At 40.2% G+C, this 15,525-nt stretch overlaps 1 protein-coding gene across 12 annotated transcripts in view; it reads left to right on the plus strand.

The window, feature by feature from the left end:
• Positions 1 to 15,525, plus strand: part of DYNC2I1 (dynein 2 intermediate chain 1) — a 103,270-nt gene that overhangs the window by 37,391 nt on the left and 50,354 nt on the right. For 5 of the 12 annotated variants that reach the window (XR_010159096.1, XR_010159094.1, XM_054655440.2 and 2 more), the window contains 4 exons: positions 9,991 to 10,068; positions 10,628 to 10,847; positions 11,766 to 11,843; positions 14,201 to 14,303. Coding sequence is in view for 6 of the 12 variants with exons in the window: in XM_054655440.2 (XP_054511415.2) it covers positions 9,991 to 10,068; positions 10,628 to 10,847; positions 11,766 to 11,843; positions 14,201 to 14,303 (479 nt within the window). In the remaining 6 variants the exon portion in view is untranslated. Of the gene's footprint in view, positions 1 to 8,395; positions 8,515 to 9,990; positions 10,069 to 10,627; positions 10,848 to 11,765; positions 11,844 to 12,610; positions 12,773 to 14,200; positions 14,304 to 15,525 lie in introns of those variants that run through there. The other 7 variants (XR_010159097.1, XR_010159095.1, XM_054655441.2 and 4 more) reach the window with 3 other exon arrangements.

Raw genomic sequence — 15,525 nt, forward strand, 5'->3', positions numbered from 1 at the left:
ATGGAGAGTACTTGGGGCTGTCCTCGGGGCAGGTGAACTCCTGGTGATGGGGGTTTCTTGTTCCTTCTCAGGGGTGCGTCCCCCAGTGTGGTTCTAGCTCTGCACAGAAGCGAGGGTGTCTGCTCCGTACTCCACTGTCTCCTCACCTGGCTGAGTGCCTGGCCCACACTAGGTGTGTTTGCAGAGTAAATGAACTGTAGTTTCAAAATCCTGGCCAGACATAGGACTTGACTAAAAGCCACTGGGTCTGCTGAGTTGTGCGAGAATAAGAAATGTGATGGTGTTAGTTTTCGTTTAAAATTCCTGTTTTCTTCTTGTCAGTCAGCAGGCGTTGTATTTACTGATACAATAAATGTAGTATATGTTATTTAATATAATGTACCATGACTTTATATGATAATGTGCAATGACTTTATATGATAATGTGCCAAGAGGACCTTATTTATTTTTTATAAGACTTTATTATTTTTTATTTTATATTTATTTTGAGACAGGGGCTTGCTCTGTTGCCCAGGCTGGAGTGCAGTGGCACGATCATAGCTCAATGCAGCCTTAGACTGTTGGGATCAAGCGATTCTCCTGCCTCAGCCTTTCGAGTAGTTGGGATCATAGGCATGAGACACTACTCCTGGCTAAGACTTTATTTTTTTTTTAGAGCAGTTTTAAGTTTCCATCAAAATTGAGAGGAAGGGGCCAGGTGTGATGGCTCACCCCTGTAATCCCAGCACCTTGGGAGGCTGAGGTGGGTGGATCACCCCAGGAGTTCGAGACCAGCCTGGCCAACATGGTGAAACCCCATCGCTACTAAAAATACAAAAATTAGCTGGGTGTGGTGGCGCGTGCCTGTAATCCCAGCTGCTCAGGAGGCTGAGGCAGAATTGCTTGAACCCAGGAGGTGGAGGTTGCAGTGAGCTGAGATTGAGCCATTGTACTCTGGCCTGGGCAACAAGAGCAAAACTCCATCTCAAAAAAAAAAAAAAAAAATTGAGAGGAAGATACAAAGATTTCCCATATACCCCCTCGCCCCCACACATGAATAGCCTCCCCTATTATCAACGTACCCTACCAGAGTGGTGCATTTGTTACAGTTGATGAGCCTACGTTGATGTGTCATTATCATCCGAAGTCCAAGATTTATGTTAGGGTTCACTCTTGGTCTTAAACATTCTGTGGGTTTGGACAAATGGGTCATGACGTGGATCCACCACAGGGCATCATGCAGAGTGGTTTCACTGCCCTAAAACCCCTGTGCTCCGGCTGTTCATCCCTCCCTTCCCCCTTATTCGTGGTAATCACTGATCTTGTCTGTGTCTGTATAGCTTTGCCCTTTCCAGAGTGTCTTATACAGCTGCTCCTCAACTTGTGACAGGGTTACATCCCAGTAAACCCATAGTGAGTTGAAAGTATCGTGATTTGAAAATGCATTTAATATGCCTAACTACTGAAGCTTAGCCCAGCCTACCTTAAATGTGCCCCAAACAGTTACGTTATCCTACAGTTGGCAAAATCATTTGACACAAAACCTATTTTGTAATAAGGCGTTTAGTATCTCATATAATTTATTGACTGCAGCACACTGTAGAGTATTGGTTGTTCAGCCTCTTGGTCACGTGGCTGCCTGGGAGGTGTGGCTGCTGCTGTTGCCAGCATCATAACAGTATTGTACCACATATCGTACTGCATGTCACACCGCATATCATACCATATATCATAGTGCATATCCTACTGCATATCGTACCACATATCGTAATGCATGTCACACCACATATCATACCGTATATCATACCGTATGTCATAGTGCATATCCTACCACATATTGTACCACATATCATATCATAACACATGTCACACTACATATCATACCGCATATTATACCATCTATCATAGTGCATATTCTACTGCACATCCTACTGCATATCGTACTGCATATTGTAATGCATGTCACACCACATATCATACCGTATATCATAGTGCATATCCTACCACATATCATACCACATATTGTAACACATGTCACACCACATATCATACCACATATTATACCGTATAGCAAAGTGCATATCCTACTGCATATCCTACCGCATATCCTACCACATATCGTACATCATAATGCATGTCACACTACGTATCATACTACATATCATACCGTATATCATGGTGCATATCCTACCACATATCGTACTGCATGTCACACCATATATCATGGCGCATATCCTACCACATGTCCTACTGCATATCATACTGCATGTCACTAGTCCAGGAAAAAAACAAAATCCAAAGTAGTTTCCACTCAGTGCGTTTTGCTTTCTCGGCATTGTAAAGTAAAAAAAAAAATAATACATTGAATCATTGTAAGTTGCAGATTGTCTGTAGTTAGAATCATACTGTTTGTAGCCTTTTCCAGATTGGCTTCTTTCATTTAGTGATATGCATTTTAAGGGCTCCCTGTGTCTCTTCAAGGCTTTTAATAACTCATTTCTTCTAGTGCTGAATAATATCCATTGTAGGGATGTACTGTAGTCTATCCACTCACTAACTGAAGGACATCTTGGTTGCTTCCAAGTTTTGGCAAGTATGAATAAATCTGCTGTAAACATCTGTGTGCAGGTTTTTGTGTGAACAAGTTTCCAGCTCTACTGGGTAACTACCAAGGAGTGTGATTGCTGGATCATATGATAAGAGTATGTTTAGTTTTGTTGATAAATTGCGAAGCCATCTTCCACAGTGGCCATAGGGTTTTGCCTTCCCCAGCAATGAATGTGAGTTCCTGTGCCTCCACATCCTCACCTGCATTTGGTGGTGTTGGTGTTCTGGATATAAAAGGATCACCGTCCTTTTAATTTGCATTTTCCTGGTGACATGTGATGTGGAGCATCTTTTCGTATGTTTGTTTGCCATCTGTATATCTTGTTTAGTGGAGTGGGATGTCTGTTAAGATCTTTGGCCCATTTTTTTATTGTTGAGTTTTAAGAGTTCTCTGTGTGTTTTGGATAACACTCCTTTATCAGTTGTCTTTTGCAAATATTTTCTCTCAGTCTGTGACTTGTCTTGTCTTCCTGTTGACATTGTCTCTTACAGAACAGAAGTTTTTAATTTTTATGAAGTCCAGCTTATCAATTTTTTCTTTCATGGATTATGCTTTTGGTGTTGTATCTTTTTTTTTTTTTTTTTTTTTTTTGAGACGGAGTCTCGCTCTGTCGCCCAGGCTGGAGTGCAGTGGCGCGATCTCGGCTCACTGCAAGCTCCGCCTCCCGGGTTCACGCCATTCTCCTGCCTCAGCCTCCCGAGTAGCTGGGACTACAGGCGCCCGCCACCACGCCCGGCTAATTTTTTGTATTTTTATTAGAGACGGGGTTTCACCGTGTTAGCCAGGATGGTCTCGATCTCCTGACCTCGTGATCCGCCCGCCTCGGCCTCCCAAAGTGCTGGGATTACAGGCGTGAGCCACCGCGCCCGGCCTTGGTGTTGTATCTAAAAAGTCATCTCCATACCTAAAGTCATCTAGATTTGTCCTGTGCTATTTCCTAAGAGTTTATGGTTTCGCATTTTACACTTAGGTCTGTGATCTGTTGCGAGTGCGTGTTCTTGAGGGGTGTAAGGTCTGTCTAGATCATCGTGTGAATGTTTATTTGTTCCAGCACCATTTTTTGTGGAGACTATCATTCATTCATTGTACCGTATTGCCGTTGCTCCCTTTTCAAAGATCAGTTGATGTATTTATGTGGGTCTATTTCTGGGCTCTTTGTTCTGTTGCATTCATCTATTTGTCCACTCTTTTCGCCAGTACACACTGTCTTGATTGCTATAGCTTTGTAGTGGGTCTTGACATCAGGTCATGTCAGTTCTCCAACTTTGTTCTCCTTCAATGTTGTGTTGACTATTCTGGATCTTCTGCCTCTACATCTGACTTTAGAGTCGGTTTGCCAATATTCATACAATTCTGAAATTTCTATTGCGATTGCATGGAATCTATAGGTCAAGTTGGGAAAAACTGACATCTTGACAGATTTGAGTCTCATTTGTGAACATGGAATATCTGTCCATTTATTTAGTTCTTTGTTTTTGCTTAGCAGAGCTTTATAATTTTTCTCATAGAGATCTTGTACATATTTTGTTAGATTAATACCTGTTTGATTTTTGAGGGTGCTAATATAAGTAATAATCTGTTTTTAATTTCAGATTATACTCGTTCCTTGCTGGTATATAGGAAAGCGACTGACTTTTGTATACTCACTCTGTGTTCTGTGACCTTGCTGTAATTGCTTATTATTTCCAGTCAGGTTTTTTTGGTTCAATTCTTTCAGATTTTCTGCGAAGACAGTTTAATTTCTTCCTTCCCAATCAGTATACTTTTTATTTCCTTTTCTTATTTCATTAGTTAGAACTTCCAGCATGATGCCGACACGGAGTGGTGAGATGATATAGTCTTTGTTTTCAATCTTAGTGGGAAAACTGAGTTTCTCACTTAGGTATGATGTTAGCTGTATGTTTTTTTGTAGATGTTCTTTATCAAGTGGAGGAAATTTCTCTCTATTGCTAGTTTACTAAGAGTTTTATCATTAATGGTTGTTGGATTTTGTCAAATGTTTTTTCTCCATTTACTGATATGATCTTATGATTTTTCTCTTTTAGCCTGTTGATTTGATGGATTACATTAATTCATCCTTGAATGTTGAACCAGGCTTGCATACCTGGGATAAATGCCAGTTGGTTGTGGTGTATGATTCTTTTTATTTTTTATCTTTTGTTTTTTTGAGGCAGGGTGTTATTCTGTCGCTCAGACTTGAGTGCAGTGGGGTGATCATGGCTCATTGTAGCCTTAACCTCTCATGCTCAAGCAATCTTAACCACCTTAGCCTCCTGAGTAGCTGGGACTACAGGCATGTGCCACCATGCCCAGCTAGTTTTTAAATTTTTTGTAGAGACAGGGTCTTAAGATCTCACCTAGGCTGGTCTTGAACTCCTGGGCTCAAGTGATCTTACTGCCTTGGCCTCCCAGCGTGCTGGGATTACAGGTGTGAGCCACTGTGCCTGGCCCTATGTGATTCTTTGTATACATTGTTGGCTTTGATTTGGTACAATTGTGTTGCAGATTTTTGCATCTGTATTCGTGAATGATATTGGTCTGTAGTTTTTTTTTTTCTTGTAATATCTTTGTCTGGATCATGCTGGCCTCATAGAATGATTTAGGAAGTATTCTATCTGCCTCGGTGCCCTGGAAGAGAGTGTAAAAAATTGTATAATTTCTTTTTTTTTTTTTTGAGACAGTCTCTCTCTGTCTCCCAGGCTAAAGTGCAGTGGCACGGTCTCAGATCGCTGCAGCCTCCACCTCCCGGGTTCAAGCAATTCTCCTGCCTCAGCCTCCTGAGTAGCTGGGATTACAGGTGCCTGCCGCCACGCCCAGCTAATTTTTGTATTTTTAGTAGAGGTGGAGTTTCAGCATGTTGGCCAGGCTAGTCTCAAACTCTTGACCTCAGGTAATTCACCCATCTCAGATCTTACTGCCTTGGCCTCCCAAAGTGCTGGTATTACAGGTGTGAGCTACCTTGCCCAGGTAAGAATTATATAATTTCTTTATTAAATGTTTGGTAGCATTCACCAGTATTAGTGCTTTCTAGCACTAGCTGGGCCTTGTGTTTTCTTTTTTAGAAGGTTATTAATTATTGACTTGATGTCTTAATAGGTATAGGCCTATTCAAATTGTCTGTTTCTTCTAGTGTGAGTTTTAGCAACTGTGTCTTTGATGAAATTGGCCCATTTTACTAGGTTATCAAATTTATGGGCATAGAGCTGTTCATGGTATTACTTGATTATCCTTTTAATGTCATGGGATCTGCAGTGATGTCCTCTTTTACCTTTCTGACGCTAGTAATTTGGATCCGCTTTCTTTTTTTTCCTTAGTTAGCTTGGCCTAGAAGTGTACTGATTTATTGGTATTTTCAAAAAAGCCAGCTTTTGATTTCATTGATTTTTCTCTGTTGATTTCCTATTTTTAATTTTATTGATTTCTGCTCTAATTATTATTATTTCTTTTTTCTGCTTACTTCAGATTTAATTTGCTCTTTTCTAGTTAATCCAAGCTAGAAACTTAGATGATTGATTTTAGATCTTTCTTCTTTTCTAATATATGCATTCAACATTATAAATTGCCCTCTAAGCACTGCTTTTGTTTGCATTCCACAAATTCTGATAAGTTTTCATTTCTATTTAGTTCAAAATGCTTTTACATTTCTCTTGAGATTTGTTTTTTAGCCTCTGTGTTATTTAGAAATATGTTGTTTAATCTTCATATATTGTGGGATTTTCCAGTTATTTTTCTGTTACTGATTTCTAGTGTGATTCCATTGTGACCTGAGAGCAGATGTATAATTTCCATTCTTTAATATTTGTTAAGGTATGTTTTATGGCCCAGAATATGGGCTATCATGGTGAATTATATGCCAGCTTGATAAGAATGTGTATTCTGCTGTTGTTGGGTGAAGCAGTCTAACGCTGCCCATTATACCCGGTTCACTGATGGTGCCATGGAGTTCAGCTATATCCTTACTCGTGTTCTGCCTGTTGGATTTGTCCATTTCTGATAGAGGGATATTGAAGTCTCCAGCTGTAATAGTGGATTCATCTATTTCTTCTTGCACTTATATTAGTTTTTGACTTAAATAATTTGACCCTCACACATATTAAGGATTGTTATGTCTTTCATTAAAGACATAAAATTGGCATCTTTATCATTGTGTAATGCCCTTCTTTATTCATGTTGACTCTCTTTACTTTGAAGGTCTGCTGTGGCAGAAATTAATATAATGACTTTTGCTTTCTTTTGATTAGTGTGAGCATGGTATATTTTTCTTCATTTGGGTTTCCTGAAGACAATAAGTAGATGGATCTTGGTTTTTGATCCTCTCTGACAATCTCTGTCTTGTGATTGGTACATTTAGATCATTGATGTTCAAAGTAATTATTGATATATTGGATTAGTATCTACCATATTTGTTACTATTTTTTATTTGTTGCCCTTGTTATTTGTTCCTGTTTTTGTCTTTCATTCTTTTTTTGCCTTCTGTGGTTTTAATAGAACATCTTATGATTCTATTTTCTCTCCTTTCTTAGCATATCAGTTAAAGGTTTTTTTTTTTAACTTTTTAAAGTGGTTTAAATTCATTTACAACCAATACAAGTCCACTTTTGAATAAGACTGTATCACTCCCATTCCTTGTATCCTTGCTGTCATTCATTTTACTTGTGTATAAGCAGACATAAGCATGTTATCCCTTGGTATTGGCACAGGATTGGTTCCTGGACCCCCTGTGGATACTAAAATCTGCAAACGCTCAAGTTCCTTAAATAAAATGGCATAGGATTTGCATATAACCTATGCATGTTCTCCCATGTATTTTAAGTCATCTCTAGACTGCTTATAAAACCTAATACAATGTAAATGCCATGTAAATAGTTGTTATACTGTATTTTAAAATTTGTATTATTTTTTATTTTTATTTTTCCAAATATTTTTGGTCTGTGGTTGGTTGAATCCATGGATGTGGAACCCACTTGATAAGGAGGGCTAACTATGCATATATGTACACAAACACACATACACACACACGGATAAATACCTAAGCATACGTAATTGAATACATTTTTGCTACTATTATTCTGAACAAACTGTTATCTGTTAGATCAATTAAGGAAAAGAAAAGGAAGAGTTATTTCCCTTCACTTATTTCTTCTTCCATCTTTTCTTTTTTTTATATAGACCCAAGTTTCTGACCTATATTATTTTCCTTCTGATACGGTTTGGCTGTGTCCCCACCCAAATCTCAACTTGAGTTTATCTCCCAGAATTCCCACATGTTGTGGGAGGGACCCAGGGGGAGGTAATTGAATCATGGGGCCTGGTCTTTCCCATGCTATTCTCGTGATAGTGAATACATCTCATGAGATCTGATGGGTTTATCAGGGGTTTCTGCTTTTGCCTCTTCCTCATTTTCTCTTCCTGCCACCACTTCAAGAAGTGCCTTTTGCCTCCTGCCATGATTCTGAGGCCTCCCCAGCCATGTGGAACTGTAAGTCCAATGAAACCTCTTTTTCTTCCCAGTCTCGGTTATGTCTTTATCAGCAGTGTGAAAACGGACTAATACACCTTCTTTCTGAAGAACTTCTTTTTATGTTGCTTGCAAGACAGGTCTACTGGCAACAAATTCCCTCAATTTTGTTTGAAAGTCTTTATTTCTCCTTCACTTTGGAAGGATAATTTTATAGAGTATATGTGTAATTTTGGGCTGCTGAATATTTTTCTCTCAGTACTTTAAACATTATGCTGTCTTCTTGCTTGCATGGTATCTGAGAAACTGAATGTAATTCTTTTCTTTTTTTCTCTTTCTTTTTGAGACAGAGTTTCGCTGTCATTGCCCAGGCTGGAGTGCAATGGTGCGATCTCAGCTCACTGCAACCTCTGCCTCCCAGGTTCAAGTGATTCTCCTGCTTCAGCCTCCCAAGTAGCTGGGGTTACAGGCAAGTGCCACCACGCCCAGCTAATTTTTATGTTTTTAGTAGAGATGGGGTTTCACCATGTTAGTCAGGCTGGTCTTGAACTCCTGACCTCAGATGATCCACCTGCCTCGGCCTCCCAAAGTGCTGGGATTATAGGTGTGAGCCACTGTGCCCAGCCTGTAATTCTTATCTATGTTCCTCAGTAGATAAAGTGTTTTTTCCCCCATCTGGCTTCTTTCAGGATTTTGTCATTATCTGTGATTTTCTGTAGTTTGAATATAAGATGCCTAGGTGTAGATGTTTTGATATTGATCTTGGTGTTCCATGAGCTTCCTGGATGCGTGGTTTGGTGTCTGACATCAGTTTGGAGAAATTCTCAGTCATTATTGTATCAAGTATTCTGTTCCTTTCTCTCTTCTTCTGCCATCCCCATTACACATGTGAATACCTTTTGCAGTTATCCCACAGTTCTTGGATATTTTGTTCTGTTTTTTTTTTTTTTTTTTTCCTTCCCGCTTTTTGTTCTCTTTGCTTTTCAGTTTTGGGGGTTTCTATTGAGGTATCATCAAGCACAGAGACTTTTTTCTTCAGCTCTGTCCAGTTTACTAATGAGCCCATCAAAGTTGTTCTTCACTTCTGTTTCTGTTGTTTTGTTGTTTTTGACCTTGAACTTTCCTTTCTGGTTCTTTCTTAGACTTTCCATCTCTCTGCTTGCCTGCTATCAACTTTGTCTATTAGAGCTCTTAGGATGTCCTCATAGTTGTTTTAAGTTCCTGTTGTGATAATTCCAACATCCCTGCCATGTCTGGAACTGGTGCTTGCTCTGTCTCTTCAAACTGTATTTTCTGCTTTCTAGTATGCCTTGTAATATCTTCTTGATTGTGCAGTGGCGCGATCTTGGCTCACTGCAACCTCTGCCTCCCAGGCTCAAGCAGTCCTCTCACCTCAGCCTCTGGAGTAGCTGGGAACACAGGTGCACACCACCATGCCCAGCTAATTTTTTGTATTTTTGGTAGAGATGCGGTTTTGCCATGTTGCCCACGCTGGTCTTCAGCTCCTGAGTTCAAGTAATCTGCCTGCCTTCACCTCCCAAAGTGCTGGGATTAAAGGTGTGAGCCACAGTGCCTGGCCCGTTTATCTGTCTTTAATGGTGTAGATAAGCTGAGCACCATTCAGCGGGGAATATATTCATGGATAAGAAATGGATTGCTGCACATTTGAAGTTTATTTGTAAAACACTTAAAAAATTTTTAGCCACCAGAATTATAGAGGTTTTCCAAAAAGGATGTTTACTGTTTTCTCTTTTTGGTCCTACCTGTAAGTTAGCAAGGGTATTCCTTAAAGGAATTTAACATTATATTAGTTTTACAAATACCTAGAGTTTAAAATTAGCAACATCAAAGGAATGTCAGAAAACATATGTGTTTTCCCAACCTATTTGCAATATTCAAGTTTATGATTGAATTTTTTGGTTTTGTGTTTGATTTTTACCTCTAGGAAATTGAAAAGGAAGAAACTGATTTAGAAAATGCTAGAGCTGATGCATATACAGCCAGTTGTGAAGATGATTTTGAAGTATGTATAAAAGTTAAAACTTTCCTTAGCTTAAAAATCATTTATTCTTAAAAATCAGCTTATATATAGTAATTTGATGTCCTTTTTATTCTTTTTATTAATCCTAATACTCAATATCTGGCTAGGTTGATTTAGGTCAAGCTGTTACCTGTAAAATGCTTGCTATACTTCTACCAATACTTACCAATATGATGTAATTAAATGATTTTATAATTTAACTCATATTTAAGTGCAATGCATAAAAAGATGTGTACATAGGTATCTATAAAAATACATACACTTTCACATTCTCAGCACAAATGTTTGCATGTGATGATAGTTGATAGGTCTTCTGTATATGGTTCTGTATTGTGTGATTTATTTTTAGAGAAATAAAGGTAGCAGTTTATATAAATTTACCTTCAAAAACATTAAAATCAGGGAACTATAAATATCTTTCTTAGCTGTAATAAGGACATTGTCTGTTTTAAGTTATAAAGTGTCATGTTTTGTTCAGTATGAGGGATAATTGAAAGTCAGTTTGTCTTAAAGGGTTCCAAAAGATTATTATTGTTTGCAGGACTATGAAGATGACTTTGAGGTTTGTGATGGCGATGATGATGAAAGCAGTAATGAACCTGAGTCAAGAGAAAAACTGAAAGAACTTCCTCTAGCTCAAAAAAAGGAAATACAAGAAATTCAAAGAGCTATTAATGCAGAAAATGAAAGGATTGGGGAGTTATCTTTGAAACTGTTTCAGAAGCGAGGTAGAACAGAATTTGAAAAGGAGCCCAGGACAGGTAAACAAATCAATGCTACTAATGGTGTCCGTGCTCTTAGGGCTCTGTGTACTGAGCCCTCACAGATGCTGTCACACACAGGCCTACTCTAATAAGGTGGGCGGAGCAGTAACATCTTCCACATGCTGGTGGTGCCATGCCCTTGCAGCTACCACATAGGAGGCCCCTGAAGACTTGAGCACGAGCCCATCCAGAATTCTCTTACACAGAGAAGTTGCACGTCACTTTCTGCTCAGCACCCAGGCCTTAGGTTAGCCGAGGGCGCCGTGGCCCCACTCAGTGAGCACTGATGCTCCTGTTCTCCAGAGGGAGCGGAGGATGCTGTGGCCCTCCTCAGTGGGAAGCCTGGCTCGTGTTTTCTTTGCAACCAGCGTTTTATCCGTCTGTGAGCACATGCTCTTATTTTTCCTGATGATGTGCTCGTTGAGTTTCCACAGAGGAATCATCATGGTTTTCCCTGGAGGCGTGGCAGTGTCCACTGATGAGTGCCTTCATGAGGCACGTGGGGACTGAGGGGTCGAGGTGCCTGTCAAGTCTTGGGACACAGCTGGACTGAGCCTGACACGAAGCATGCTCTTGATCCATTCTTTTTTTCCTACAAGGACCTTTTTAAATTAAATTTAGAAATATATTTTTTCTCCAAATTCTTGGCATCAGGATATAATGTTACTTGTGAGAGTAGGAATTAATGTTTCAAATTGCTTTAAAGGAAAACTGTGACATTCTGATAAAACATGGGCACTGAGGATAAAATAGGATAATATTAAAATACTATTTGATGACATACTACTTTAAATTATCTAGTAAAATATTCAGTAATTGATGCAGTTAATTATAGTTAGTAATTAATATGATGCACTAATACAAATGAAGGTTTTGCAGAATGATTCTTTGTCTCACATTTTGTGCCTGCTACAGAGGTGGCAGAACTCAGCTGGGCAGTGCTGATAGAGCGTTCTTTAAACTTACAGCTAAAGGGCACCTGTCCTGGTAGAGGTAAGGATCTGCCCCTTCTTCAGCCCTGTCGCCTGGCTGAGGCTCAGGGACTGTTTCCCTCAGTTCCCCGTGGGGTAGCGCTGCACACAGGGAGGGTCTTTGTGCCACCAGCACACAGGATTTCCTGACAGCATTAAAGCTCGTCTGCTCTGGAGTTGCTGAGACGCGAGCAGGATTTTATTCTTAACGTTACTGGTTTTCTTAGCAGATCTTTGAATAACCTTTTTTTGTTACTCATTTTCAACATTTATGCTTAGTGTTATATCTTTATTAGCCTGATTTACAAGATTAGAATTTAAAACTCTCAATATGAGATTATTTTTGGCATATTTCTTATTTGAAGGAGTTATTCACTGTCATACACATTGCTCCAGGTAAAGCTGGAGCTGCTTTCTTGGCCCTGTTTAATGTTGAGCTGGCACAGGTGGACGGTCGTAAAGACTAGCACAGTGTTGACATCACGGTCTGTGCTGAAGCAGGAATCACGGAGCCGTGCTGACTCCGGGGTTTCAGATAACTGACTAGCTGTGTGATCTTGGGCAGTTACTTAACCTCTCTGTGCCTCATTGTCCTTAACTGTGAAATGAGTGTCAGACTTTCTTTAGGGTTGTTGTGAAGATTAATTAAGCAAGCTAAACATGGAAGGTGCTTAAAGGAGTGCCAGGCACGTTCTGAGTGCTAAGCACCGGTTTGTTTTCTGTGTCCTCCTTGGCTGTACTCTGCCACACCCTGTGGTGCTTGGACTACTTGGTTATAAACTGCACACCTTATCCTTTTTTAGGGCAGTAAGAAACCGTTTGGTAAATAACTTTTTCCTGTGCACTAAAGTTACACCATGGCGTTTGAAAGCCTTTGTACACTTCCAAAAGGTAAATGGTCCACTTGGTCAGTGAAGGAGTCTTTGCTGAGCGCCAATGACTTGCACAGAGGTATGCACTCTGCTCCAGGGATGTCTTTATTCAAGTCTTAATTCTGTAACTTTAAAGGTTTTCTCATTTTTAAAAACAGTCACATCTTATAATGTCTGTGTGGTGCTTTCTAATTGCTCATAAACGTGGCCTCCTGTGGTCTGGTCCTTATCACAGTCCTGTACGGCAGATGTCCAGCAATAAGGGAACTGAGATGCAGAGATGAGGTAACCTCCCATGGTCATGAAGCAAGTAGCGGACAGTGCTGGGACTTGAGCTCAGGCCCCTGACCCAGACAGGCATCCTCCAGAGCCACACCCTCTGCATTGCTGGCCTTAAAGCTTTGTTGTGAAGATCAGATGAGATAATGTGTGGGAAAGGGCTCTGAGTTTCATAAAACCCTAAGACGGGAGGGCAAGTGCAAACCGATATCCAAAAGGAATGAAAAGACGATAAGATGCGGTAGAAATAAATATACAAACAAATAAACACACGGGTAAGTATGTACAGGAAGCCACCGAAGTCCTCAGGGGGAAGAGGTGGATTGAGGGATGACTTGTGTCCATTACAAAGGATTGGGGATGGAGTTGTTTGTTCTTGTCTTTCTTTTTTTTTTTGAGACAGAGTCACTATGTCTCCCGTGCTGGAGTAGAGTGGCATGATCTCGGCTCACTGCAACCTCCATTTCCTGGATTCAAGCGATTCTTCTGCTTCAGCCTCCCGAGTAGCTGGGACTACAGGTGCCCGTCACCATGCCTGGCTAATTTTTGTATTTTTAGTAGAGACGGGGTTTTGCCATGTTGGCCAGGCTGGTCTGGAGCTCTAGCCCTCAAGTGATCCGCCTGCCTCGGCCTCCCAGAGGGCTGGGATTACAGGCATGAGCCATCGTATCTGGCCAAGTTGTTCATTCTTATATAATATGAACCTTTTCCATCAGCCTGACAATTTGATAATCTAATCACATCTTCAGAAATTTTAGAAATTCTTCTGAGGAAGCTTATGCCTTCATTCTCTTTTGTTTCGTGCCCTTTGACATATTAAGTAATTGATTCAATATTAATTTGCACTTGTTTCTGTTTTTTAGCAATTTTGTATGTCCTTGTTCCATTTCCCTTACTGAAAGATAATCTTTGGTTTTTTTTGCAGAATGGGCGGGATGGGGGCTTAGAACTGCATCTTTTGTGCATTCTTAAGTATTTCTAAAACTCTTTAATAGTGTGAGTGGCACATACAATAGATGATCAGTAAATTTTGCTTTGTTGCCTGAAAGTTTTAGATGAAATAAGCAAGAGAGGTCTCTCAAATGCTTATGGAAGATGTTTGTCATTAGTTGAAGGGTTTGTTGACTATAATTGTTATATATGCCTATAATTGTTTTACTCCAGATATTTTTTTGCTTGGAAGACATATTTCAGTGTTGCAAAAATAGTGTTTTTCTCCCTCATACAGATACAAACAGTTCCCCTTCCAGAGCCTCCGTTTGTGGAATTTTTGTGGATTTTGCCTCAGCTTCACACCGTCAAAAGAGTCGGACTCAGGCCCTTAAGCAAAAGTAGGTGTATTGGGAAAGCAGCCAAAGGTGTTCAGGGTTTTAGCTTACTTTTCTTTCACATACTTTTAAAAAATCGAGTTTTAAATTGCATTTTTACTACTGTTTTTTTGGGGTATATGACTTAATTTGTACTACACTTTTGTGTTGAGATCTTATGTTAGTAGAGCAGGTGTGTGAGCCGCTACGTACCATGTGCTGATGTTGGATGTTTGTTCTTAGATTTGTGGCGGACAGTTGGAGCTACCCTGGGAGTAAATCGAGAAATTTGTAAAATTTAGAAATCTATAAAAGATATATTTTCAAGTCAAGGGTCTATTATACTAACCCCAAATATGACTGAGGAGTAAATGAAAAAAATAAATATTTTTATTTATTTATTTATTTGAGACAGAGTTTCACTCTTGTTGCCCAGGCTGGAGTGCAATGGCACGATCTTGGCTCACTGCAACCTCTGCCTCCCGGTTTCAAGTGATTCTTCTGCCTCAGTCTCTTGAGTAGCTGGGATTACAGGTGGCCGCCACCACGCCTGGCTAATTTTGTATTTTTAGTAGAGACAGGGTTTCTCCATGTTAGTCAGGCTGGTCTCGAACTCCTGACCTCAGGTGATCCACCTGCCTTGGTCTCCCAAAGTGCTGGGATTACAGGCATGAGCCACCATGCCTGGCCAAAAAATAAAGATTTTTAAAAGTGGATTTAAAATCTCTTATCACCTAGCTCAGTACATGGCCTTCCTTAGTCAGTACTCAATAAATATTTACTAAATGAAAAAATCAATCGTTAATAATAAAAGTGGTTGGGCATGGTGGTATATGCCTATAATCCCAGCACTTTGAGCACAGGAGTTCAAGAGCCTGAGCAAGGAGGAGTTCAAGGGCCTGAGCAGCATAGTGAGACGCACCTGTGGTCCCAGCTCCTGGGGAGTGCTTAGGTGGGAGATGGCTTGAGCCTGAGAGGTCGAGGCTGCACTGAGCCGTGACTGCACCATTGCACTCCAGCCTTGAGGCTGCACTGAGCCGTGGCTGCACCACTGCACTCCAGCCTGGGTGGCAGAGCGAGACCCTGTCTCAAAAAAGAAAAAAAAATACTAATAAAGGTGACAGTTTTCACAGCAGTTTTGCTGCCCTTATATTTTGGTTCTCCTGTGGAGGTAGCAAAACTGGTTTCTGGCCCCCGTGGCCTTTTTTTTTTTTTTTTTTTTAGACCTGATTCAAGTTCTCAGAAA

Source organism: Pan troglodytes, chromosome 6 (genome assembly GCF_028858775.2).
Source record: "Pan troglodytes isolate AG18354 chromosome 6, NHGRI_mPanTro3-v2.0_pri, whole genome shotgun sequence".
Lineage (NCBI taxonomy): Eukaryota > Metazoa > Chordata > Mammalia > Primates > Hominidae > Pan > Pan troglodytes.